Source organism: Elephas maximus, chromosome 11 (assembly GCF_024166365.1).
Source record: "Elephas maximus indicus isolate mEleMax1 chromosome 11, mEleMax1 primary haplotype, whole genome shotgun sequence".
Taxonomy (NCBI): Eukaryota; Metazoa; Chordata; class Mammalia; order Proboscidea; family Elephantidae; genus Elephas; species Elephas maximus.
Window position 1 is genome coordinate 44946533 of NC_064829.1, and position 26510 is coordinate 44973042.

The window sequence follows — 26510 nt, forward strand, 5'->3', positions numbered from 1 at the left end:
TCTGGACCTTAAATGCCTCATTTGTGAAGCGGGCATGTGACTTTATCAGTACAAGTATCAGAACCATCGCCTCCCCTGTTCTAGATACCATACCATACTTCTCTTAAGATGGCCACACCACACATCTTCGTGTTGACTATTCCTAAGTGATTCCACGCCCATCCTGTACTCATGATGGAGGGAGTGGACAGCGGGGGCTAGACTGAGGTGGTCCTGAAAGTCAGTCAGAGGGACAGGAACCAGGGAAACATTCCAGATTCTTGAGTTTGGGAATAGAGTATCAAGTTAGTTTGAGGAGTATCAATCCAGTGGAGAAGTGTGTGCCTCATTGTGGGGGAGAAGCTGGAGGGACTGGGAGAAGGCTGTGCCCACGTGGTTGCTGTCCCACCCTAGCTGCTCTTTGCCCCGCCCCTTCTACGCCTTCATCCTTGCAGTAGCTTCCTCATCACTTTAGATTGGTCTTCTACCTGCTGCACCTGCTACCCTTCTCAGGACTCTCTCAGGTAGCGGCAAGGACTCCACAACCTGCTCTTGGGCTCAAAGCCAGGTCTCTGATGGCATCTCCTTGCACCACCCCATCAGCCCCCTCTCCTGAGCTCCTCCCTCCCTCACGCCCTGAGCTCCTCTGTGGGGAGCCAAGGAGCTCTCCTGCTCTAAGCCTCAACAAACCAGGAAGGGACAGCTGCCTGCATGGCTTCTCAGCATCTTGGGGTCAGAATAGCCATGGCTGGGGCAGGAGTGATTCAAAACCATGGAAAATCTAAAAACTCAGGCAATCCAAAGAGTTGAACAGTTCTCACGACATTTTAGTTTGGCTTGGGAATGCATGTTGACTTTTTTAGCAAACGAGCAGGTGTTGGATGCTATGGGGATTAGGGCCGTTTTAGGAAAAGTCCCAAGAACACACTGGAAGGACTGTCTGCTGCCCAGTGGTCACCCCTGCCCAGTGGGGATGGGTGGTGCTACCTGCCTAACACCCATACCCCAGCAAAGCCCCATTCTCCAACCCCTTTTATCCTCTCTTGCTGCTGGAATTGGCCAAGTCCCCTGTGGATGGGAGAGTAGCGTTCCTGCCAATAGTGACACAACTTCAGCCCCCGAAAGTACCCCACCCTGTAAGGGCCAGCAGACCTGACACTGCTTCAACCCTCCTATCATTAGGCCAGGCACCCTCCTGGATGGTCTCTCACATAACAGCAGGGACCAGCTCACAGCCTCTGGGAGCCCCCTCTGATCTGGGTTCAAGCTGTACAAAGGCAAGAGTGACGTGAGACAAATCAATGATCAGAAAGGACACCTGAAGGTGCTGAGGTAACACTGGCTAACACAGGACTCTGAGTCCAGGCTTCCTGTAGGGAGTGGGTTTCACAGAGGAAGTGGGAGGGAAACAAAATCATGGGGTAGGGAGGGGGCTTCCAGGTGGGGGCACAGCAAAGTTTCCCAGGGGGCTAAAGGAATATCAGCGGTGTGTTGGGTATCCGGCAGATTAGGCCCTTCTCCCAGACCAGCCTTTGCAAGCCTTTCAGAGAGCAGGGCATTGGGGTAGCTGTGGCTGATTGCAAACCACCCTCCTCCACCAGTTTCGCATCCTGGCTTCTGCTTCCAGATGACTGCTGTCACTGAATGTTCAGAAGAAGAAGCGAGCCCAGGCCATCTGAGGGACAGGGTGCACAGCCAGGCCCTGGCAAAGCAGGCATGAGATGGAGGTGTGGGAGAGGAAGGGGGCTCCATCCTGCAGGAATTGGGGGCGCCTGGAGGGTTGCTCTGAGACAGAATTGACTCGATGGCAACAGGTTTGGTTTTGGAGGGTTTCTGAGGAGTCCCTGGCTGGTACAAATGGCTGACACACTTGGCTGCTAACCAAAAGGTCGAAGTTCAAGTCCACCCAGAGGCACCTCGGAAGAAAGCCCTGGCGATCTGAAAAATTAGTCATCGAAAACCCTATAGAGCTCAGTTCTACTGTGACACATACGGATTGCCATGAATCAGAGCTGACTCAATGACAAGTTTTTTTTTTTTTTTAAGGGTGCTGAGCAGGCAGGGAACTGAATGCTCCTTGGCAACAGTCATTTGGAAGGAGAATGGATAAGAAAGCAAAGCTAGTAGAGAAGGGCAGTGCTCTGGTGAAGGAGGGCTGCAGCTGTGCCAAGGTTCTCAGCACTTATTCCAGCCTTCAAGGGGGGAGGGCAGAGGGAGCACCTGACAAGGGCAGGTTGGAGGCTGGGGCAGAGGTGTGGGCAGAGGTGCATGGGGAACCTCTTGACCCCTGAGGACTGGCTTGTGTCATTCCCCCCTCCCCCACCCAGGCCCACTTTATCAAAAAGAGATGAACATTTGAAATCCATGAGGACACCTCCTTCCTCCATTCCCCCAGCCTTCACTCCCCTCCCAAAAAGGAAAACAGTCACTGAAATTGAAAAATGGTGCTCAGTGAAGGGTTTAAAGACATTTTGAATTTAAAATATATTTTAAAGGTCATTTTCAGCAGTAATTATGTTAAAATGGTGGGGCTCTTAGCAAAAGGCAGCGTCCCACAGTAATAGCCATCCACGTAGGAAGCAGCAAGAGCCTGGGTCTCCTGCGGCCTACGGAGTGGAAGGGCGGGGGTGGGTAGAAGGGGGCATAACACATCCTCACTTATTATAGAGCCACGGGTCCCTTGCCAGGAAAAAGAAACTACAGAGTTCAATTTGGCCCAGGCACAGAAGGAGCCTCCAAGGCCTCCCCCAGAGTACACCATCTGAGTTTTCAGGGTTATTGAGCCATTGTGGGGTCTGGCCTGCTGTCTAGTGGGACATCCTACCACACTTATCCTTTCCTTCTGCTTCTAGACACCCTCACTGAGGGCCCTCCTGGCAGTAGGCTCCCCATCCATGCCCTGGCCCAACTCCATGGGAGAAGGCTCAGTAAGAGAAAGGTTCCCCCACCCACAGCCCCTTACCTACTGCTTCCTGAGCTGGGCTCCTGGGCTTGTGAGCCACCTGCACCTCTGCCCTACTTGCCCCATAATTTACATCTTTCAAACAGGTTGAGGTCATGAATACACTACTTATTGAAACCTCAATGTTTTCTATCCTATATTTCCAAATAACAAAGTTACCCACTACTTGGCCCACTTTCTCCCTCTCAGGGAGCCCATCCACTGCTTCCCACGAAGCCTCACCCACACAGAGGCCAGCACAGGTTGCTGAAGTAATGCGCTAAACACACGTATCTGCACCTATTGTGGGATTTGAACTCAGGATATTTTGGAAGGGCTGCCTGTGGTTTAGGCTCTAGCCAGATCCCAAGGAGTTCCACCTGAAGGCAGTCTGGAAGGCTGGTGGGGAGAAGACGCAGAGGACAGAGGGCAGTGCGGAGGAGATACGGCAGGGCCCAGAGGGAGAGCGAAGAAGGGCCCATCAGCGAGCAGTGGAGGTAATCTGGGAGGGCTTCCTGTAGGAGGTAGTGGGGCGTGAGTGGATGGACAGCCACCAAACGAATGAAGAACCAGGACCACTAGGAGCAGCGAATAAATGAGCTGCAACCTCGATCCTCTCCCAAGCTGTGGGCACTGCCAGCCCAGGTGGGGAGAGGCGGGTTTCTCTCCCCAGGCTTCTGCCCGGTCCTCAAAGACAGCAGAACCCTGGAGGAGGTGAGGTGCGCAGCCGCCCTGACCCTGTTGGGCTCCCTGGGGGCTCGTGTGAAGGGGGAACCAACTTGGCAGTGGCGCCACCTGCCGCCTAACTCCGCCCGGCCCCCTGGAGAGCTCTTTGCAGTGGAGTGAAACGGCGCTGCGGGTGGGCGCGTGGATCGCCGCCCGCTGCGTGGCGCATGACCAACCGCGGCTGGGCAAAGGATGAGGGGTGGGATGGGGGTTGCTGGTGGTCCCTGGCGGGAGCCAGCGGCAGCCTTGAGCACTGCAAGAGTGGGATTCCGGATGGGAGCCAGCGGGGCGTGATGGAGGGGGGCTTAGGAGGTGGCCCCGGCCAGCCGCGAAGGGGAAGAGGTCCATGTGGTCCCCAACAGAGCGGGCAGAGCGCACCCTGACTTCCTGCCCTAGAGGCGGCCGCAGGAGGATGGAGGTGGGCAAGGGGAGGGGAAAGGGCGAAATATAAAAATATCCGGGAGAAGCGCAGCGCCGGGCTACAGTGTTATTAAACAAAAGCATCTTATAAAACTCAAGCCATTAATAACAGGCTGCCGCCATGTCGGGGTAATTTATTCAAATTGCGGGTCCGGGCTGGAGAAGCAGATGTTTGAACGCTGCTGGGGTCACGGAATGAGTTCCGAGGGAGGAGGGGCGGTGCCGCGTTCCTGGGGGGTGGGGCAGGGCTGAGCGACCCGTCTTCGCCTTAGATAGCGCCCGGATTCCGGATTACACGGCGTGGGCAGACCGTCCATGGCTGCCACAGGGGTCCGGACGGAGGACAGCTAATTCAGTTCAGCAAGCGCCAGGACAGAAAACTATGGGGTGGGGAACAGGCAGACAAGTCCGGCTGTCCAGAATGTCACTGCTCCCATCCTTGCCTGTGCCCTGCCCATCCTGTCCAGTTAGATGCCACCTCCTACACAAAGTCGCCCCTGATTATTCCAGGCCCACAGCGTGGTGCTGGGAGTCAGAGGCCTGGGTTCCTTCCCAGACTCACCACTCACCAGCTGATGACCCCAGCAAGTTAAACCCTGTGCCTCAGTCACCTCATCTACGTAATGGAGCAATAATACTCAAGTCATGGAATGGGAAGAAGAACAGACAAGGGCTCACCAGGAGGCTCTGGCTCACCATATGGGCACGTAAAAGTCAGGTGGCTTCCTGTACTGCACCTTGTGGTGCTCATTATAGTCAACTTAGTGCTTTGATCGGAAGTCATGGTTTTCAATGTTTTCATTGGTTTTACCCCAGTCCTCAACTAGACTGTCAGTTCCCTGTGGTCAAGAACCATGCTGTCATGGTGGTCCACGTGGGGTGTGCTGTGCACACAGTGGACATTTGTCAATGCCTACAGGACAGTCTGTGCGTTGGACTGTGTGGTAGGGCTCCTGTGGCTTGCTTCCTTGGGAGGAGGCCTCCCCTTGCACCCCTAGTCTGTTGCACAGTCCCCTCGTTCTTGGCCACCTTGGGTCCTATTGGGAGGTTAGGGCTCAGGGCCTAGCCACAGGTTCTAGGACAAACACCAGTCAAGTCAGCCGGTTCCGGGCACCCAAAATGGCCTGGGGTCATGGAACTTCAGCAGATGAAATGCTTCCTGCCCAATGTTGCAAACAGCTCCCCATGAAGTCCTATCTGACTCAGACTTACATCCCTCCTCTAATGCTGGGGAGAGGAGGGGGAGGGGGAGGAGGCTGCTCAGCTGACATATTCATGCTGTGAGTCTGAGTTCCTACCTCGCTCTTGAGTGACTTGATTGATGGTGGTCCTATCCTTTTTCACTTCTTACCCGGAAGGGGTCCAGCCGATGCTGGGTGTCCCGACTCACTATTTAAGATGTAGGAAAAGCGATGTTCTCCTTCTCTGTCTGTTTTGCTGATCTGGATGCCTGCCTATTAAGTGGGCTTGCGGTGGGGCTCAGTCACACCTGGGGTGCTATATAACCCCCTCTTAGGCATCCAGCCTTAGGCTGTGCCCGTCGCTGATGAGAAGGCTTCAGCAGCCCCTGTGGCATGCTATGGCAAGTGGCAGGTGGAAAAAAGGGGTGACACTCTGAGAATGTCCCCATTGGAGGCAGACGTGTCTCTTTCCACAGGCCCAGCCAATGAGAGAACAGCAGGGCCCTTCTGTCTCCCAACAGCCCTGACCTGAAATTACCCCTCTAGAGTGGTGTTCTGTTAGGGAGAGATGCTGTCTTCTTGGCAGTTCAGCATCAGTGCGTTTATCAGATGCTCGGGGCCCAGGCAGAGGGCAGAAGGACCACCTTTGCTGACCCTATGGTCTGGCCTGAGGCCGCCTTGGACACCAGGGCAGGCTGCCGGGCTGGCTGTCAGGAGCCTGGGCCCAGACCGAGGGGCCACCAAGACCTTGCCCAGGAGAGGCGAAGGGAGGTGTGGGGGACTGTGACGGCAACAGAGTGCTCCTCACCTACCCCCTTCTGGTCCTTCTATGTCCCTGCCCACCCGGCTAGGAGGGTCCGTGGCAGCCGCCTGCCCTGTGCCTCTGCTCCCAGCCACTGGGACCTGCTCACCCGCAGCTCAAGGTACATTTCAAATGAAGGAGAAAGCCCCGTCCCACACTCGTGGGGCAATCAGCGAGCTCCATGATGAATGGAGCCCGTGTCACTCAGGGAAAATGAATATTTCTTTGCGATAATGGCCAGATGGTAGCAACTCTCCCATCCAAATTAAAACATGCATGATAAATGCCAGGAAAACAGAGGAAGACAAAACCCCAACCTGGAGTGAATTCTCTCTATAAATCTTCTCCTTGCGCCCCCTCCCCCCCACCACAGCAGCTCTGCTAATAGCCATTAAATTATTAAGTTGTGCTTGCTGCAAGGAGAATGCCAATGTCAGTGGCATCGGCCCCGCTGCTTACCCCTGCCCCCTGCCTGTGGGGCTGACTTTGAGGGGCTGGAGGAGGTAGGGAGACGAAAGAGGAGGCTGCTTCCAGGCCCCACAGAATAGCCAGGATGGTGGAGAGTGTTCCTGCTGAGAGACCTGGGTGGGAGGCTGGCCTCGTGGTGCAAGGGAGACCTGCTGGGGCCTGGGCTCCTGCCCTCAGGGAGGATGCCATCTCCACAGAGGTGAGAAACTAGCACCCCACTGCTGGACTTTATGGCTCAGACAGAAGGGCAGGACCAGGCTTCCCAGCGGGGTAGGCTTGGGGCATTGGGGAAAGCATTGGGTGGGGGGTGAAGGGTTGGACCCTGATGAGGCTTCTGAATGGTGGCTTCTTCCTGGTGGGAAAGGTCAGAGACAGGGACAGATTACCCAATAAGCAAGGTATGCATGGGCTTAATTGTGTTCACTGACTGATCTGTAGTGAACAAAAAGATGGGGTAAAATCCATGTGAAATTGTTCACCACAGATCAATCAGTAAACACAATTAAGCCCATGCGTACCGTGCTTACTGGTTAGAGAAGGGCAGAGAAGACAGTTCAAGGGTGGCCTGAGAGTATATGTGTGGGGGACACCCAGGTACTGGGCAGAGCAGGGCAGCTTTGGGGTTCATATTTCTTTATGGGCTCTTCAATTTGTGTAATTCCCATCCTCTCCCCGAGCCAATTTATTTCTTCATTTTCCTTGGACAGGCCCTGTGCCCTCGGGCCTGCATCCCTGTCTCACTGGGATCCTTCAGTCTGGAATCCCCTCCCATGAGTCTCCTGCACAAGTCTTCTCTGGCTCTTGGCTCACACAGCTCTCTTTCTGATGCCTGGGCACGTGCTGTCTCCATTGCTCATCTGGGGCTCACAATGCCGCAAACTGATCCCCCCAAGCAGACCATGAGCTTCTCTGGGGCCCAGAGCTCAGCACAGGCTTGAAGAGGTCTTCCTAGAGCCCCATGCGCCTGTCTTTCATGGTCCGCCAGCTCTCCAGGGGCAAGGACCATCTCTCGGCAGCTTAGAATCATTTGTAGTTGGACATTTGTGTCCAAGCCTCCCTAGACACCCGGGCCAGTTACTCAGTGTTAGCATGTGATGTCCATGATGCTGAAGTCATCGGTTTGTCCCTGATCTGAGTCAAAAAGAAAACGTGAGCTGGTTTCCACAAATCCTTTCTTATTGCCAGGCCCCAGACAGACAGACATGGACTTTCTTCACCTGCTTCTCCCATGTGACCCTCCACCCTCAGATGGGCCACAGACAGGCCTCATCCTGCTGCTAACTGGGTTCACATCTGGGCAAGTCCAGCCACAGACACTCCCAAAGGATATGGGTGAAGGGTGGGAGGAGCTGGAGAATCCATCCTGAAGGCATGGCCTAACCTCATCCTTTGTGGATCTGGTGGTTGGCATTGATGCTGGGACAACTCCTCTGGGTGTCAGCACCCAGCACAGACCCATGAGAAAGAAACCAGCAAGGCAGGGAGGCCTGCCCAGAGGAGCTGATTCCTGGCTGTGTAGTGTTGGGGAAGTTACCTCTCCTCTCTGAGCCCTGTCTCCCCTCCATAAAATGGGGTGCTGCTTATCTAGCCTGACAGGGCCACTGCAGGCATTAGAGCCCTGCTGTTGGAGGTTCTGGAAGACAGAATGGGAGGACTGAGGCCCTGCTGGCTCTATCGTCTTCCTTCCAGAGCCCTAGCTGGGTTATAAGCAGCAGCTGCTACAGGCATTGATTGGGTTCCCCTGTACCTTGTCCAGGGATGGTTGGGGAAGGAGCAGGCATCTCTAACAGCAGAAGGGGCGTGTCTGATCAGGAAGACTGGGCAGGGGCATAAAGTAGAGAAACCAGACTCTGGAGTGGGCCTGGGGAACTTGAGCTGAAGGGTGAGAAAGGCAGACTCAGACACTGTGTGTGCACGAGTGTCTGTGTGCATGAGTGTATCTGTGCACAAATGTGTGTGTGCATGAGCATATGTGTGCATACATGGGCATGTGGAGGAGCAATGCACTCACCATGCCAACAAATCCGTGTCTTCTTATTCCAGAAAATGGGCCGTCTTCCGCAGCCAAGCCAACTCTTCTACATTATTTAAAAACATCTGGGATGCCACGTATTTACCTGGCTTGCCTCTGTTTTCATGTCTTTGCCTGTAATAGCCCAGATCCTTCCTTTTGGTAAACATGTTATCCCCATAATCACCACCTCCAGGAAGCCTTCCTTGTCCCTGACCCATTCTGGTAGTTCACATTGCTTGATACAGCTCTGAAAGAGCCCCAGTGGTGCAGTGGTTATGCACTTGGCTGCTACACCAAAGGTTGGTGGTTTTGAACCCTCCAGCTGCTCTGCGGGAGAAAGATGTGGCAGTCTGCTTTCATATAGATTTCAGCCTTAGAAACCCTATGGGGCAGTTCTCCTCTGTCCTACAAGTCTGCTATGAGTTGGAATTGACTTGACAGCAATGGATAATACAGCTCTGGCCCTAGGCAGTATTATTTGTATTTGCACTTTGTTTATCAAACCTGGTAAGAGGTCCTTGCCTCTTCCACCTTGTCTCTCTTCCCACAAACTGGACTCAAGTAGTAAAATAACAACCTAACAGCTGTCATCTATGAAGAATCCACAATTCACCAACTGTGTTCCACCTATGGCGATGAGGGGCGGGTTGGGGAGGTCACATCCTCCTTTGCAGGACAGTGCAGCACCAGGGGGCAAAGCAGCATGTGGGAGGGGCAGGGCACTTGGAATCAGAGGGTTGGGGTGCCAGGCCAGGCACTGTCCCTGCTGGTCTCCCTGTTCTGGCTCCCTCCCTCCATCTCTTCTACCATCCCTAGACTTAATTTTTCCAAAACACCGTTTTTATCATGTCATTCTCCTGCCCCAAGACCTTAGATGGCTCCCCTTTGCCTCAATGTACCTTCTGGAATACACTGCTGCTCTATCTTGCCCTCCCCCAAGGTGGACTCCTCATTCTAGCCTCTGGGGTCCTCCAAACCTCAGGATATTTTCCCACCTGTGAGCCCTGCCCTTCTTTGCTCACAACCTCCTCCTCCCTGAAGGCCAAGCAGGTATTACAGGACTCTAATCACTCAGGTCCATGCTGTCTCTAAGCCATTCCTGTTGCCCAGGGGCCAGGATGGCACTGGACCCCTCCCTGTCTCACCCATGTCAGGGCTTACTCAGTGCAGCTCTGAGGACCACCCTGACCCCGGAAGGACCGCCTGTAAACATTCTCTCATCTTGCCGGCCTCCCAAGGCAGTGGTGTCTTTTTCTTCCATACCCCTGAGGTGCTCAGGACAGGGCTTCGTGGGAATGGCAATGGGGTGGAACCGTGGTCCCCTTTCCCTGCCATTCCTGGTCCTGTCATCAGTCCCTTCAGCCTGAGCACACAAGCACGAGGCAGCTTTAAATATCATCCATAAGCCCATTTGCAATGATTAATATCCCATTTCCCCTGAAACAATCCTTTGCTAAATTAGCCAGGGCCAGAGGGAATTTGGCGAGGAGCCACGAGTTTCAACTTAACTTTCCGAATAGATTAAAAAAAAAAGCCTCAAAAACAAAATGCAGATCAATCAACACCCCCTCCACCAGCAGAGAACCTGAAGTCCATTTAAACTCAGCAGGTTTGCAGTTAATTATATTTTCGCACTTATGGCAGGAGTTGCAGACATATTTATAACGCATGTCTGCCCCGCCGGCGCGTCCACCAGGCCCTCCGAAGGGACTCCTCCCCACCAGCCACTGAGACCTTCCATCTTTACCCAGACGCAGCCCTGGGGAGCTGCTGTGCAGGTTCAGTTGTGTAAACTAGGGGAGGGCTTCCTGCATTTGTAAAAGTTCTTTTTAAAAGGGGCTTGGAAAGGAAAAGAGACAAAGATTCTTTTAAGTTTTAAATCAGAAGGAACAGGGATTATCAAGGATAAAACCTCAGGACAGGGAACACAGCACAATGATGGAGGAAACCTAACAGTTGGAAATGCTTAAACAAAAATGGGTAAGATTGTGGTTAGATAAGTGGTAGGTCCTCCTGACCATCAAGGAAGCCGAGTCCTTGGAGGGCAACTCCGCATGATCATGAGGTCTAATCTTTCAGCTCTTCTGGAAGGCAAACCAGGAGCACAGGCCCAGCAGGGCCTGCAGTAGCCCTGCCTCAGAGTGCTCCCTGAGTGCTACAGGTTGCCTGGGCTGGGCTGTCTTACATCTAACATGAACTTCTGGAGCTGAACACCGTAATGCCTTTTCTTCACCATCAGCCCCCAAATAAATCTGGGATTCGAGCACACGCAAGATCTGCTGGGACATTGGCTTTGGGACTGGTGTTCAGAGGAAAACATTATAATGTACAGCTCAGGAAATTCAGGTGAGAATAAGACAAGACAGGCTGATAAAGCAGGGTTTCCAAGCCCTGAAAAAGGAGCCTGAGAGAGGCTGCAGAAGTTGCTTTTCTTCTTGATGATTTTAAAAAACAGGAGGGGCTGGGGGAGAGGCAGACTCATCTCAGGACGGATGGACACACGGCTTCTTGGGTTGCTCCAGGCCTAGGAGGTACCATCTTCTGGCCAACAGGGCAGTTAGCTTTCCCCACCTAAAGGTTCTCCCTCCTGTACCATGACCCCTCCCTCAAGACCCCTGGCTCAGACACAACTGTGGGAAAGGTTACCAGGCCTTGTGGAGTGTGAGTGCAGGAGGATGGTGAAGTCACAGCCCCCATGAGCTGAGAATACGTGGGCCTGGACAAGAGCCAGACTGGGGGCACAAGGAAATGAAGCCCCCAAACACATCCACGTGCATACACGCGCACACATATAATGCAAAGCTGGAGTTATATGGCAACCCCATGTGTGTCCGAGTAGAACTGTGGTCCATAGGGTTTTCCAGCTGTGTGTGCAGTACACGTAGCCCAGTTTTCAGGGGCTTCTATGGGGTCATGGGAAGAGCCATGGCAAAGGGAGGGGGTGTTTTCTGTTTTGAGGTGCAGACCCCTTCAGGCTGCTGCTTTGGGGTCTCAGTCATTGGACACCTTCTTACCCCAGGATTATACCCCCTGGGCTGGGGTGGGGTGATCTGTTCATTCTAGGATCTTCCAAGAAAACAAAAAATAAACAAAAAACCCCATTGTTGTCAAGTCAATTCTGACTCATGGCAACCCTATAGGACAGAGTAGAACTGTCCCATAGGGTTTCCAAGGAGCAGCTGGTGGATTTAACTGCTGACCTTTTGGTTAGCAGCCGTAGCTCTTAACCATTACCAGGGTCTTCTGGGCAGGGTACAAACCGGGATCCCCAAATTAAAAGTCAGGATGTGCTGGACCCTGGTGGGGCGGGGGGGTTGACTGATGTCCCAAAGGGAAGAGACTAGGGTGGAGGTGGTGGGGCTCCTGCTGTGGGACTTGACTTCCAGACACTTGGCTTCTCTGCACAATAAGTATGGGTCTTTGTCCCCCAGATTCCAGAACTTCACCCCAGGAGATCCCAACAGCCTTGGGTCTCGGCTGTCCTTCACAGCCCCTCCCCCTCCCCCTCCGCCCACTGCATCTCGGGGGCTGTTTGGAGTTACACATGTCTACATATATATATATATCGGTAAACCCTGTTTCCTACTGACTCGGTATAATTTCAGATTTCTTTCAATGTGCTGTGGCCCCTGGCCCTTTAGCTCTGCGTTTCTATGGACCCCTTCCTGCCTAGGCCAAGGGGTCCTTCACCTAGTAGTCTTTGTAAAGTAAGTCATCCATTGCTCCCTGAGGTTGGAACTTATATGTAAAGTTGAAACTTATATATATTGAATTTTCTTAAAGCTGGACCAGCCTGCATGTATATTTCATCTAAACCCCCAGTAGGGGTTGGGAGTAGGGTCACTATGAGTCGGAATCGACTCGACGGCAGTGGGTTTGGTTTTTAGTATACGGGACTAAATAGCTAGAAAAGTCTAGAATTGAGAAACCTGGCATCAGGATGTCCCCTGTTGATGCCTCTGGGACCCCGGGACCACTGCAGCAGTCTGGACTGCCTACACCTGTGCCCACACCCCTCTCACCTGGTCTCCAACAGCCCTTCCCTGAAAGGAAGTTGTCTGTGTCTGTTTAGAAATAAAATAATGCTCAGAGGAGAAATGAGGAACTTAAAAGGATTTAAAAAACCGCAGGAACTGATGGGGCTACAGATGGTAGAGGGGCCGGGAGGACAGAATCAGCCACGGCTATGTGGTGGGGAACATGGCCTGGGGAGGGCCTTGGAGCCGCGCTCACATGCATTGTGTCCAACCTCATTAGCCAGCCCAGCGGGACTCCACTGCCACACGAGTGCAGCCCCCAGCAAGGGGGGAAGAACGCCCTGAAGACTCCGTTAAATGAACTGACAGAGCAGTAAAAGGCTGCAAGAATGTGTTTGGCCGAATGTCTCGGCCAGTGCCTGCCTTGGGGACCCAAGTGGAACTGGAATGACTCTGAGGCTGTTACGCCTGCCCCCAATGTTGCTTCTGTGCCTTCCTCTTCCAGCCAGAGACAGGCCGAGGGACAGGGAGACAGGGACACACAGACAGGAGGGAGAGAGATGGGGGCTGGTGGGGAGAGCCCACGTGGGCTCCCAGGCCTGAGGAAGTAGAGAGGAGGGAGGAAATGGAACCTGTCAAGAGTATTTCAGCCCAGGCTTTTCCGAAGGGCTTAAGAGGGTGGGGAGGGGGCATGAAACAAGTTCCTTCATCATCTTCACCCTGGGGATCCACAGACAATAGCTTAGTGCAACTACCCTGCCAGGGCCCCCTTCATAGCTGAAGCTGAGGGACTCTCTCCAGGCCCTGCAGCCTTCACAGCAGGGAGCAAGCCTGGGGCCTGCTTCCACCTGACACCTTTCCACAGACTAATCAGCCTCCATCCAGGGGCTCTTCTAGGTTTAATTCTCAGCTGCCCCCTTTGCCGCTTTTCCCCTCAGTGGCCTTCTCTGTGCTGGGACCTCTCCTCCAGCTGGACCTCACACGTCACAGCATGTGCCAGGTGGTGACTTACATTGGGCAGTTCCTTACATAATCGGGCCTGAATCTGTTTGGAGAGGACCACTGTGTGTGTCTGCAGGTCAGAGTCCTGGGGACAGGGTGAGCAGGGTGTAGACCCTGGAAGACCATCGTCAATCTTGCTTGTGGTCCCTCTTGAGGGACACCCCAATGCCAAACCTGCCCCCATGAGAGCCTGTGCTTTCCTGCCCTGGGGACAGTGAACTGACAAGCCTCGGGCCTGTTACTCTGAGGCCCTGCTAGACTGAGCCTGGCTTTATTTCTGACTCATGTGACTGATGAGAGAGAGAGATCCATAAACAGAACAAGACAAAGAGCTGGGGTGGGCAGAGGCAGGTGGGCAGCCCGCTGGGAAACCTTGCTCTCCCAAGTCGTTCTGCTTTTCCGGCTTCTCCCAGCTTCCCTTGTTGCCCCTCAGCCAGCCATCTTGCTGGCTGCCATTTCTCGCTGATAGACTAAAACCTGGTAGCCCCCATCTGTGCTCCACCCCCAGCCACTGCTTCCCTGATGAGGGCATTTATTTTCCGCCTCACTGGTAGTGTGTGTGAAATTGGGTGTGTGTCTATGGGTGCCTTTGTGTGTGTATGGTGTTGTTGGGGGTGTTACTGTGTGCAATGTGTGTGTCTGCGCTGGGGCTTCCCCAAATATGGCATGGATAAGGCCTGCATTAGCTAAACTTTCTAACTGGTAGATGGTTATAGTGGAAGGTGGGGTGGTTTCTGATGATGGGAGTCTAGGGGTCCCCTGGGGACCAGGGGTACAGCAAATGTCTGCTGGGGTGTGTGTGGGTGTGTGTGTGGAGTAGGAACATACTAATGTCTGTTATACATGACCCAGGTCTCAGTCATTTGTCCCCTCCTTAAGGCCCCTGTCTGGCCCCTGACCTTCTTGGCTCTCATGAGGGGCAGGCACATGCCCCAGCCCCAGCTGCCTCTCCCAGGCCTCCTTCGGTTCAGTCTGGGGGTCTGAGGGCAGCCTTGCTATCTGAAGCCAGGGCAGTCAGAGCCTCTTCTCACGTACCTGACTCCATCAAAGGAGCCCCAACAACCTGGCAGCAGGAACCTGGCCTAGGGGAACACTCCGTTCTGTTTTCTGTCTCACGTGGTCTTAGGCCTGAGAGGAGGCAGTGGCATCACTAGGGTTGGTGTCACCCAGTCAGTAACTCATAGTGTCACCCCTCCATGGTAATCACCACAATATTATAGCTAAAACACCAGAAAATGTGACAAAGTCAGCAACGAGAAAAACACTGGCAGCAATGAAAACAAACAACTTGTGCTTGTAGCACGTGCAGATGAAACCAGGTGACTGGGAGCATCACTGTGATTGGGTAATAATGACAGCTCTGACCGGACTGCATTAACAGGTTCAAAACGTAAATTAGCATAGAGTTTTAGCCTTGTAGGTATATTGATACATGTAAGCTGGCCTTTGGAGCCCCGGTGGTGCAGTGGTTAAGAGCTCCGCTGCTAACCAAAAGGTGGGCAGTTCGAATCCACTGGCTACTCCTTGAAAATCCTATGGGGCAGTTCCACTCTGTTCTATAGGGTCGCTCTGAGTCAGAATTGACTCGATGGCAACAGGTTTGGTTTGGTTTTGGTTAAGCTGGGCTTATGGAAATGTTTTGTTGTTGTTATAACTAACTACAGGAATATTTTTATAACAATAATACATTTCTGCTGAAACTCTGCCCAAAAGTTTTAGAGACAGTCATTTTGGTGCCACCTCCCTCTTACAGTGTCACCCAGTGTGGTCTGCACCCCCCTAGTGGCACCATCGAGAGGAGGGTGAAGGGTAGGGTCTGCAGAGAAGTTAAGCTGAGGGCAGAAGGGCTCTAACAGCTGTGAAGCCCCAGCTCAGACGCTGATGGCAAACCTGCTTTTTGGGGTGGGATGTATCTGGCTGCTGGAAGGCAAAGGAGCTGGAGCAGGTGCCCCAGGGAAGTGCCTTTGCCTCTGAGATGGCTGGCAGCTCCTCTCTTTCCTCAGATCTGTCTACTATCAAAAGCCTGTTGCCACTGAGCTGATTCTGACTCATAGCGACCCTATAGGACAGAGTAGAACTGCCCCATAGGGTTTCCAAGTGGCTGGTGGATTCGAACTGCCGACCTTTGTTTTTGGTTAGCAGCCGAGCTCTTAACCACTGTGCCACCAAGGCTCCTGGCTAATGAACTGGTTTGCCGAGTGTGGGATGAATCTGAGTTTAAATGCACTTGCTCCAGCATGCTCTGTGGGGTTAACTGCTCTGCTGTGCACAGGGATGGCTCCTAGTGAGGCGCTCTCACTCCTGCTTGTCCTTCCTTGCCTAGCCAGAACTCTGGCTCTTGGCGGTGGCAGAATGGGTGGTATCTCCTCTTTCTGTCCAGGGACATTCACTGCTGGGACACCCTCTCTCTGCCTGCCCTCTGTTGTAGACTGAATTGTGTCCACCAAAATATGTGTTGTAAATCCTAACCCATGAGTTGGAATTGACTCGATGGCAACGGGTATACCAGCGAATAAAGCCCCTTTTGGGAATAGAGTTTTTGTTATATTAATGAGGCCATAGCAGTATAGGGTGTGTCTTAAATCAATCACTTTTGAGATATAAAAGAGCATATTAGACACAGGAAAGCAGACACAGGAGAAGACCCAGACTATCTGAAGAAGATGGAAGTTGACCAGTCTACAAGCCCAGGAATTCCAAAGATGGTGAGCTAAGGAAGCTGAGACAAGGATTTTCCCCCAGCAGACAGAGAGCCCTGCGGTAGAGCTGCCACCCTGAATTCAGACTTTTAGCCTCCTAAACTGAGAGGCACCTGTAGCATTTCTGTTACAGCAGCGCTAAGAAACTAAGACACCCTCCCACCAGGATCAGTGGCTCTTGCTTTCGATGAGGACAAGCCCAACCCTTGGCCTGGCATTGAAGGTCCCACCTTCACTTTGTGCCCTCACTGTCTCTTCTGAAGCCCATGCTACTTGGTCCAATTCCTACCTCCCCTGGGAAGTCCTCCCTGACTACTCCAGGCCACAACACTCTCTTTTGTAACCTGCTCCAGCCCTGGTCTCTCCCATCTCATGGGTAGGTCTGGGAGCTCTTTTCTCAGTCTGGCCCTGCCTCCCTCACCTGAGTCCCTGTTCCTCTCCCCTCTGCCACCTTGAGAAAAAGCCCACAGCATGGCAAATGTGTGTGGTGCCTACCTACTTCCCACTTAGCTGCCAAGGGTCCACGAGACCATCCTGGAAGTCACGAATGGAGAAAGCCCAGGTTCCGGTGGCTGACAGGCTGGGGGAGTTGAATTTGACTCTGCCACTTACTAGCTGTGTGACCTTAAACAAGTTACCTAACCTCTCTGGGCTTTGGTTTGTATATTTAAGTGGGGCCAGTAATACCTCAAGGTTGTTGTACGGATTAAACATATCTGTATAAAGTCCCTAGCCCTCAGTTAGTTGCTCTGTAAATAGCTTTCCTGGATGGCACAGCCTCCCTACCCACCAGGTAAGTAGTTGGAGACCCAGAGCTCATTCTGGGTAGAGCTGGAACGAGAACTCTGGACTAGAACAAGAACTGTCATCCCGTGCTCTTTCTGGGGAGCCCCAGTCATACACTTAGCCAACTCCTCTCCCTTACAGATGATGCAGGTCTGATATCTGTATTCACTTCAACCCTTTGGAAGGTCAGGTTGAGCTAAGTCCACATTGGAAGGGAAAAGAGCTGACTTCCCTGACAGCCCATGACAGGGTGGTGGCCTGTCAGCGTCCTGTCAGCAACTGGTCCAGACCCTCGGAGCCCCTGAAAGTTAAAAAGGCCCCCTGCACACGCAGCACATCTAACATCACTCCTTCATCCGGCTGGACCTGGCTCCCCTTCTTCCAAGTGTGGGCTGATGGGACCAGAGGACACCTCTAGAACCTGGGGCCTTGTGACTGTGGCGGAAGAGGTAGGGAGAAGCCTCCCTCCTGCACCTACCTCTCCTTCTTACCCCCAACATCCACCCAAAATCCTACACAGAAAATAAATCATCTCTCTCTGTGCGGCTTGTGAGCATTCGGTACATCCAGAAGGCACGTGTGTCCCATGTTCACAGGGCCTTTGGGACCGCGTGTAAACTGGGAATAAAGCTTCCGGAGCTGGGATGGGGAGAGGGGGTCACTGCTGAGCCAGGGGTAGGGCAGACCCACCTCTCCCTCAGGGGCCACTTCCTTTTCTCTGCCTCCTCTCTTCTCTTCCCAGCTGTGTCCCTAAGTCTTCCCAACTCCTGATCATCCCCCCTCAACCCACTTTCTTCAAGGCTTCTCTCCCTTCTCCCTCCTTCTGCCCTTTCTCACCTTATTTCCCTCCTTCTCTCTCCTCCCCTCCCCACTCCCCATCACATTCCTCACCCTCCACCCCACGCCCATCACTTCCTCATGGTTCCCTCTCCTGGTCCCCATTTCTTTCATTTTTTTCCCAGTGTTCACCTTGCCCCTCCGCCACCCCTTTCCCCCTAGAAGTATTTAATAGATATTAAATTATTTTACACTGACTCTCTTTTTTAAAATAGCTTGGTGATAGTGCTGACTCAGTATCCGCTCAGTGTTTAATATTGAATATGCAATATTCAATAGATAGATGTTTAGTTTTGGATCCTTTCCCCCCACTTTCTACTCCAGAGAGAATTAATAAAAGAGCTGATTAATCTGGTCTGGGGCAAGTGTCACTGGTAGGAGATATATGAGAGGAAGAAGATGAGGCTAGCAACTTGAAGTCAGAGAGCTATTGCCTCTGAGACAAGTTAAGGCAGAAAGGGGTTTGAGTTAGAGCTCAGCAAGGCTAGCCGGGCAGAGGTGATTTCTAACACTCCACTCTGGGTTCCAGAGAAAACCACCTGAACTTTGGCCTGCCCACTCCCTACTGCAGGTGTCTGGCTGCTCATTTCAGAGGCTTACCTCAGTGGAGTCTCATCCCAACACCTCTGCTTCTTCCTCAGGTATGAAATCTCCCCTTCCTTCAAGGCCAGCTCAAGTGCCACCTTGTTCATGGCCTCTGCCTGCCCAGCCTCTCTGGGATCAAGGGTGACACCTATTGTCCAAGCTACCTGCCCGCAAGCCAGAGCTAAGACAATCAGGGCAGGGGCTCTGCTCTTTGTTCTGGCAGGGCTACAAGAACCCCTGAGCCTGCCTCTCGGAGCTGGCCCCCAGGAAAAGGACCTCATTCTGCCATGTGTCAGCTCCTGGAAGCTCTGGAGCCCGTGAAGAGGAGCCTTGGGCAAGGCTGTGTGGAGACAGCCTCCTCTCACTGCCAGGACATGGGTGCTTGTGGAGCTTGGGTGCTCAGAGGAACACAAAGTGATTCAACTGACAGGTGTGGGAAGCCACCTTTCAGTGGACCATGGAGGTATGTCTCTGCCGGGGGCACGGTGTCCTTTCAGGCAGCACCTAGGCCCTGGGTGGCTGGGGGGACCTGAGGCTTGAGTCAGGAGGGGGCTGGAGCCCTGGGGTCCTTAAGCCTAGGTCAGGGCCCTGCTGGGGACAGAGGGAGGGGCCTGAGCCGGAGGAGGACAGGGAGTATTCTGCGAGTGTCCAAGGTGAGCAGGCCACCAGTGGCCACACTGCAGTTCCCTCCCTTTGCCTATTTGACATTTTGCCCTTAATTTCCTGCTAATGTGGGTGTTTTGGGGGTAGGTAGTGGTGAAGAAGAGAAATTCTGTAATGGCTGGCTGAGCTAATGGAAGAGTGACCTGTCCAGGCCCAGGCAGGGAGCACCCAGGGGCAGTCAGTCCTGGGCCTGGGAATGGTGGTGGACATGGGCATCGAAACCTAGGGTGATGGGGTACCTGGCAGAGGACACCAAGAGCTCGTGGCCCGGAGGCAGAGGACAGCTGTGATGGCTGCCTTGTCCTGCTCCCTGGGCCTGGCTCCTTACACTCCTTTCAGTGGCCTCCTAGGCATTTTCTCCACATGCTTCCTGGGTAGTTTCTCTCTCCCACTGTTGGGGGCACTAGGCAGGGAGCCCTCCTTCCCCTCTGCCCTCTGGGATGTTCTTTTTATAGATGGCTGCTTTGCTCACTGCCTGGTTGAGCCTCAGTGTGTAGTGAGGTGGGCCCCTCACTGGTGAAGAGGAGAGATAGCTTTCCCTTGGGGGTCCTTGACCTACCTGGTCGGGGCCTTGGTTTGGCCACCTGTCCACAGAAGACCCCAAGGGCACAGTTCAGGGCTCTGGCCAGGCAGGGCCCCAGAGGATGAGGCCCATTGGAGGTGGGGGAGCTGGTGGTCTGCAGAGTCAGAAGCCGTTTCTATGAAGGTGAGGGCCATCCCTGGTAGGAAGGACAGCCCTGCTCTCCCCTCCCCCACAAGTAGCCTGGCCAGGACAGGGGCCTGCGAATGGTTCCTTACCTTTGGGGATGGTGTGTCTCTTTCCCACTGGTGAAGTGGGACAGGGCTGTGTATCACTGGGGCTGGTTAGCTGCGGGAGGATCCAGCCCCCTGGCAACGGAAGCTTGCCTTTTTATGCTGGCGATGTTTTCTTTGTCTTCACTTCTCCCTTAGTTTTCTTTTACCATGGAGCAGCCAGAGCCTATCTAGGGGAACCTGGGTATGGGCTTTGGCCTGAGTGGGCCAAGGTAACCCTGGAAGCTGGGGGATGGGGTGAGCAGAAAGATGCTGTACTGGGAGGGTGTCACCTGGGGACAGGACTGCCCCTGGCTCGACACCTGCTCTGCCCTTCCAGAGCCCAGTCTTCAAGGCGAGGCAGTTCCCTAACCAGGCTTCCTTGGAGGGGCTCAGCCATCTCATTCCCCGCTTCGGTAGGTTCCACGTTCTGGAGCCAGCATTTGTGTGCCGTATCTACTGTCAGGACCTTACGTCAGAGGCCGGCTTTGTATGTCCCCCTCACCCTCCATGATCCGTCCTTCCCAGATTTGCCTGTTCTGGCCTGAACTTCCCAGGGCAGGGCTGTAACCCAAGCTTCCTACATCCTGGCCTAGCACCTTTCAACTAGTACCTTTGACAGTGGGGTGCTTCTTGGTGACGAGGTAGAGGTGGGGGCAGGAGAGGACTTCAGGTCATGCTGCCTGTTCACTCACAGAAAGACGCAAACCCCACCATCTGCATACTCAATCCCCCATCCCTTCACTCTGCCCACATCAGTCCCCAGAGCTCTGGAGCCCTGTTCTCAACCTCCCTCATTAACCATGAGGTCCCCTGGGGGCCGCAGGAGGAGGCAGGGGGTCGCTGCAGCGGGGAGAGAAAAAGTGGGGGAGGGGAGGGGCAGAGACAAGTGGGCCCTCACGTGAAGGGGGCTGGCGCAGGCAGCTACTACCTCCTCGGCTCTCGCTGTCCGCTGGCTTCACCTGGATCGGCCGGTTCATCTGCAACAGAGCACAGGGGACAGCGTTAGAGCTGGCCTGGGGGGCAGGCATCCCACACCCGTAAGAACACAGGTGCCTGCGAGCACACGCAGACCACACCCACTAAAAAAAAAACAAAACAACAACAACAAAAAAACACCCACAGGCACCTATAAATGGATACACTTCTCACTGAAGCCCACTCAATCCCCTTGCCTGCGCAGTCCCCACGGCCTGTTATTTCAGGAGCTGCTTCTCTGGATTGGAGACCCCATAGCGCCCCCTCCACCTTTTGCGTAGTTCCTGCTAGCCTGTCACATCAGAATCCAGGATTGACAGAAATGACCCTCTACTGCTGTGAGGCCCTCATGCTCCCATGGCCCACCTCCAGCCTAGCCCTGCTTGACTCAAGACAGCGGTTTGGCTGCAGACTGATGCTGTCCAGGCCAGGGCTTGGCAATGATCCCCAGCTCGCAGACGTGGGCTGTGGGTCCCAGGGGTGCCTGAGGCTCTGGGGCCTCTGATTGCTGCCAGGGCTGTCACCTGTGGTGGGTGGAGCTGGGCACAGCCACTCTCTCTCTGTGGCCTGATTCTCTAAGCTGCCAGCCACAGCCCTCTGGGATTGTGTCAATTCCCGTTCACGCCACTAGGGGTCTCTGAACTCCAAGCATCAGGCTCTGCAGCCTGTCTTCAATGCTCCCTGCTGTGGGGAGGCACCAGGGTGGGCTCTCCAGCCCAGAGGTCCCAAGACATTTCTAACAGTAAAAACTATAAGAATCATTCAAATGGAATCATACTTCATGTCTTTACAAATGCTTTTGCATTTCTTGTACATCCGTTATCTCGTTTGAATTTCTCTCACAAACACAAACCCTGAGATGCTAGCATGATTGGTACTAAAGCCCCCATTTTATAGATGGAGAAGCTGAGGCGAAGAGAAGTTCATGTGCCTCCCAAGGCCAAACGGTGACAGGAATAGCCTAGGAACTTGGGTCTCCTGGCTTCCAGGGCGACTTCTGCTTTCCCAGCCGGCACTAGCACCGCATGACTCTGTTGCCAATTCCCCTCAGTACAGAGCTGGGCTAGCCAGTCACGGAGCGTCCTCAGGCCTCCTGGTCCAGGATTTGAAGTGAGTTTTGGCTACGTCAAGACAACTGGATGAGGAGTGTGGGTGCCCGTGACTCAGCAAGGTGAAGGCGAGACCAGGGGAAGGACAGAGCCACGGCAACGAAGGACAGAGGCGGGAGGCAGGACACAGCAGACAGGAAAAGAGGCACAGGTGGCGCAGACAGGACAACTGGGAGGCCAGTCCGTGGGGACGGTGGGTGAGGAGTGACTGCCTCGAGGTCCCTCTCAGCACTCCCTTATGGAGTTGACGGAAAGGTGATTTGTCTGCAAGCTCTGCCACCCAGAGGAAACTGTCTCGTCACAGAAACTCCATCACAGGGAGAAGGAAGAGGGACATAATGAAATTCCTGGCTTTATTTAGAGAACCCTGGCTTCCCCACAAACTACCTTCTTTTCAGCCCTTGAGGGAAGGGCCTGGAAGGCTACCCAGGCATCTGGCTGTGGGGTTGATGGCAGCGGTGGAGGGAGAGGAGTCTAGGAGGGAGCCAGGTCACTCTGGGTCTCCTGTGTAGTGTTTTTTGGGACTCAGCACCTACCTGTTTCCAGGGTGCCCTTCCCTCCTGCAACATCCTTTCTTCTTAGTTTTCCAAAACATCTGCAATATTCTCCTATGCCAGAAAGGCCACAAGGACAGTCCCTGACTCAGTTATGGCCATTGCATCCTCTTGGGCATATTTCTACCTCTTTTTTGGTCAGGCAGGGATTATTATCTCTGTCTTGCCGATGAGAAAACCAAAGCCTTGAGAAGTGGCAGGTCTGGGATCCAGCCAGGATGGGGAGGCACAGGGCTAGCCTTACAATGGCAGATTTGCCTTCCTAGATTTGGATTCGTGTGAGCTTAGCTGCTCAGGAAGGAGGGGACAGAAAGGATGTAAGTGGGGAACATGTCCATATGGCAAGGGGAGGTTGGGGCCAGGCTCCTCGGGCCACCAAATTGAGTATAGCCTCTTCAGCGTGCCTAATCTGGCCTCCGCTGCCTCTTCTACCACCACCCCCGCCCATGTCGTGGTACCTTTCTCCCCCAAATCCATTCCCTTGGCTGGCAAGCTCCTCTCCTATACCCTCACCAGCCTCCTCCTCTTGACCTTCTATTCATCTTTCAAGGCAGGTCCAAAAAGCCTTCCGGGTGCCCAGTGGGAAGGGTCCTCAGGGACTTCTCCCTTGTCCATCAAGCACAGCAGAGACCCCTAGTCAAGGCTGGGAACTGACTATCAAGGGGGGGACTCAAGTAGCCCAGGCCCCCCAAAGGGCACACAGCACTCTTCAGAAAATGAGCAGCTGCCATATACATTAGACTGCTGGATGATCATAACTTCCCCTGTAAAGTGATGTATGTGAATAGATTATCTTTAACTTCGGCCGAAGAAATGGCATTTCAGAGAGGTTAAAAAACTAGTCCCAGTGAGATTATGTGGGCATCTCCTTTCTGGAGGGGAGATGAGAAGGCCGAGGGGGACAGAAGCTGGCTGAATGGACACAGAAATACAGAGTGGAGAGAAGGGGTGTGCTGTCTCATTAGGGGGAGAGCAACTAGGAGTACATAGCAAAGTATACATAAATTTTATATGAGAGACTGACTTGATTTCTAAACTTTCACTAAGAGCACAATAAAAATTAAAAAAAAAAAAAAGAAAGAAAGAAAATGAAACTAGCCCCAGGTCACACAGGTGGTGAATAGCAATGGCAAGACTGGAACCCAGGTCTTCTGATGCCTGCCTACTACATGTTCAGAGGTGCTGAGAACTGAGTGAGATGGGCTCGGGGGGTGGTCCAGGGAAGCCCAAAGCAGAAGGGCAGGGAAGCAGGGAAGTAGGCGGGGAATCCAGTTTTCCTCAAGGAGGAGGGTGAGAAGGGTTTGGCTGAGAAGGGGCAGGCGGAGGTGTGTGAACAAGCCAAGCTGAGCTCTGTCCTCCGCGGAAGGAGCCAACTGAGTGAACGTGTGTGGAGGGAGGGAGGGAGGGAGTGAGGCCTTGGAGGACACTCAGGTAGAACCCCTCATCCTTAGGGATGATGCTGGGAGGAAGAGCAGGGACCACTGGGAGGGGCCTCCTCCCCTGGCATCCCCAGCACCTTGTTTCTGTGCTCCATGGCCTCTCTCTTCTACATGGGTCTGACAGCAGTTGGGACTGGAAGGGGCTGGGCATAGAGCTCTTTCTGGTATGGTGGGTCCCATTTTCCAGGTAAGTAAATTAAAGGAAGATACATTAAATCACCTTGAGGATGGAGCTTTCCACTTCAGTGGGCGTCCCTCCCTATAGCACCCGCCACTGTCCCACGTCCTTGGCTCCAATCACTTGTGACTCAGACCTGATAAGCTCCCTCTAGAAGTCCTGCCAGCCCTCTGCAGTACGCTCAGACCCGTCTACGCCATGGTGGGGGCTTGCTCCTCACACAGGCTTCTCTTCCACTTGACTGGGGCTCCCTGATGGCATGGGTCTGGGGTCTCATCTGGCCACCCATGTGCTCTTAACCAACCCCAGGCAGGGCACCAACAGGGTGCTCCAGACAGGCTGGTGAAGCAAAGCTGAATTGGTTCCATGGACCCACGGCTCCTGGGGCCATTTCTCATGTCGCATGTGACCTGGGGGTGGTCAGCATCCAAACAGCCTCCGAGGGGCTGTCAGAGAGGAGCCAGGCTCGGTGGAGAAATGAGCACAGCCTATGCTTTCTCTCTTCTCAGCAGAAATGAAGTGTGGGGAGGGTTGCTCAGTGGGAGTGGTTCTGTACAGGCGCTGGGCCTGAATGGAGGTTGCCCTCCCTCATTAGAGGGTCTCCCTTCCTGTTCCTGGGCTCTGGGCCCTGCCCAACATTACCGAGCCCCAGTTATGCCTTGAGGAGGGAGCAGTAGACAGAGGGAACCAGCCTGTCCTGGGGAGAGGAGCATGACGGAATGGAGGGGAGAGGCAAGGAGAATGCAGAGAGGGGGACCAGAGAGGTCTGGAGGAAGAGCCAGGAAGGAGAACGGAAAGGAAAATGGGAAAGGGCAATTGCCAACTCCTTGTGCTTCTTCTAAATTTGCCCCTTCGAGCCTGGGCATTGCCTCAGGGCTGCTTGGCTACATGGGCCCCAGGGTGCTCCTCATAGGTGATCACTGTGCGTTCAAGGAACTAGAGTCCACTTCTTGGTGCCTTTCCCCGTCCCTTGTCGCTCTGTCCAGCTGTCTCAGCCAGTTTGTTACCCTAGAGGGCCCTGGGGCTTGTGCCTGGTGGGAGCCTGGGCTGTGGTATGGGCGCCTGCCTCGCTGATTTTCTTTCTGAGGTATCGTCAGTGTCCCCATGGAGGGCCCTATGGCCTTCAGTCCAGGGCTTGAGGGGGGCTTGTGGGGTCAGGGCTCCTTTCTGGAGGATATCACTAACCCTGTGGACTGTTTCTCTTCTAGCCAGGGCCCCTCTCAGGGGGAGCAAGCTGTCCCTGGCCCAGGACTTGGTGCCCTCCCGGCCTCTTCTCTGCTCCCCACTGCACCCGAGGACAGGCAGGCCGGCAGCGGCTCCTTCCACAGTCCCTTCCACTCTGGCTCTGCCTCCCCTCCCCCTCCCCACCCGCTGACACTTTTTGCATCAACACATATCCATGCATTAAACAAGACATTCCATTAATTTCTTCATCATCATAACTTAAGCTGGGACATACCCTTTAAATATTCATTCAGCTATGAAAACTGGGCATTAAAATTTTAATAATGTCAAGCTCATTTGAACCAGGCTCCTTGGGGACGATTACGATACAATTAGAATAAATACAATGATTGAGCTGGTCGAAAGGCTTCACCTGTCCAGCGTGGCTCCCTGCGGAAGAAGAGGTCTCTGGCTGGTGGGCAGACAGACAGACAGACAGGCCGGCTGGATCTTTCTTTGCCCCTCACTGCTGTACTCTCTCCCCCTCCCCTGCCTCTTCTGCTCCAGGCTGGTAGCAGCCTGTGCAACCCCCTCCCTCCACTCTACTTCCCACAGGTTTCTGCAGGTCCATGCTGCCTCAGTAGGCCAGGGTGCAGGGGTGTCTGCCCTCAACCTAGCGAGATTGCCCTGATTAACCCTGTCGATTCCAGTTACTCCTCTCCTTCTCGTCCTGGTACAACCTGGGCTGTGCTCACTCAGCTTGATTCCTGACTGTGGTGTCTCCTCTCCCCCCTTACAAGGATCCTCTGAGGGTACCCCACCAGAACGGGGTCTACCTGGGGCAGGGGCCATGGTGGTCCCTGAGGACCCAACTGTGTTCTGCCCCTGTGTTCTCCTTCAGCTGCAACCATCCTCCTGAATGCTGGCATGGGGGGCTGGCCAGGGCTGAGCCCCTGGTAGTCAACACCTGCCTAAGCAAATGCTGACAAGAGTCCAGGACGTTCCCTCATAAACTCACCCTGCTTCACCAGGACAGCCCTTACAGCCCCCAGGCTCATGCTGGCCTCTGTCTCACCTCACTTCACATGCACCTGAGCCATCTGCTGTCTGTCACAGGGCTGCTTCACCCCGGCCCTCAGTGTGGTCGACCCAGTGCTGTCTCAGAAATGAAGGGCCTCACTGGCCATCCAAACCCTCCTCTTCTCAAAGGTCTAGA

At 53.9% G+C, this 26510-nt stretch overlaps 1 protein-coding gene across 8 annotated transcripts in view; it reads right to left on the reverse strand.

The window, feature by feature from the left end:
- The window catches only part of CELF4 (CUGBP Elav-like family member 4), a 349011-nt gene that overhangs the window by 65508 nt on the left and 256993 nt on the right, over positions 1-26510 (reverse strand). For 5 of the 8 annotated variants that reach the window (XM_049901405.1, XM_049901404.1, XM_049901403.1 and 2 more), the window contains exon 3: positions 20804-20852. In XM_049901405.1, the coding sequence (XP_049757362.1) occupies positions 20804-20852 (49 nt within the window). Of the gene's footprint in view, positions 1-20773; positions 20853-26510 lie in introns of all 8 variants that reach the window. The other 3 variants (XM_049901402.1, XM_049901401.1, XM_049901407.1) reach the window with 1 other exon arrangement.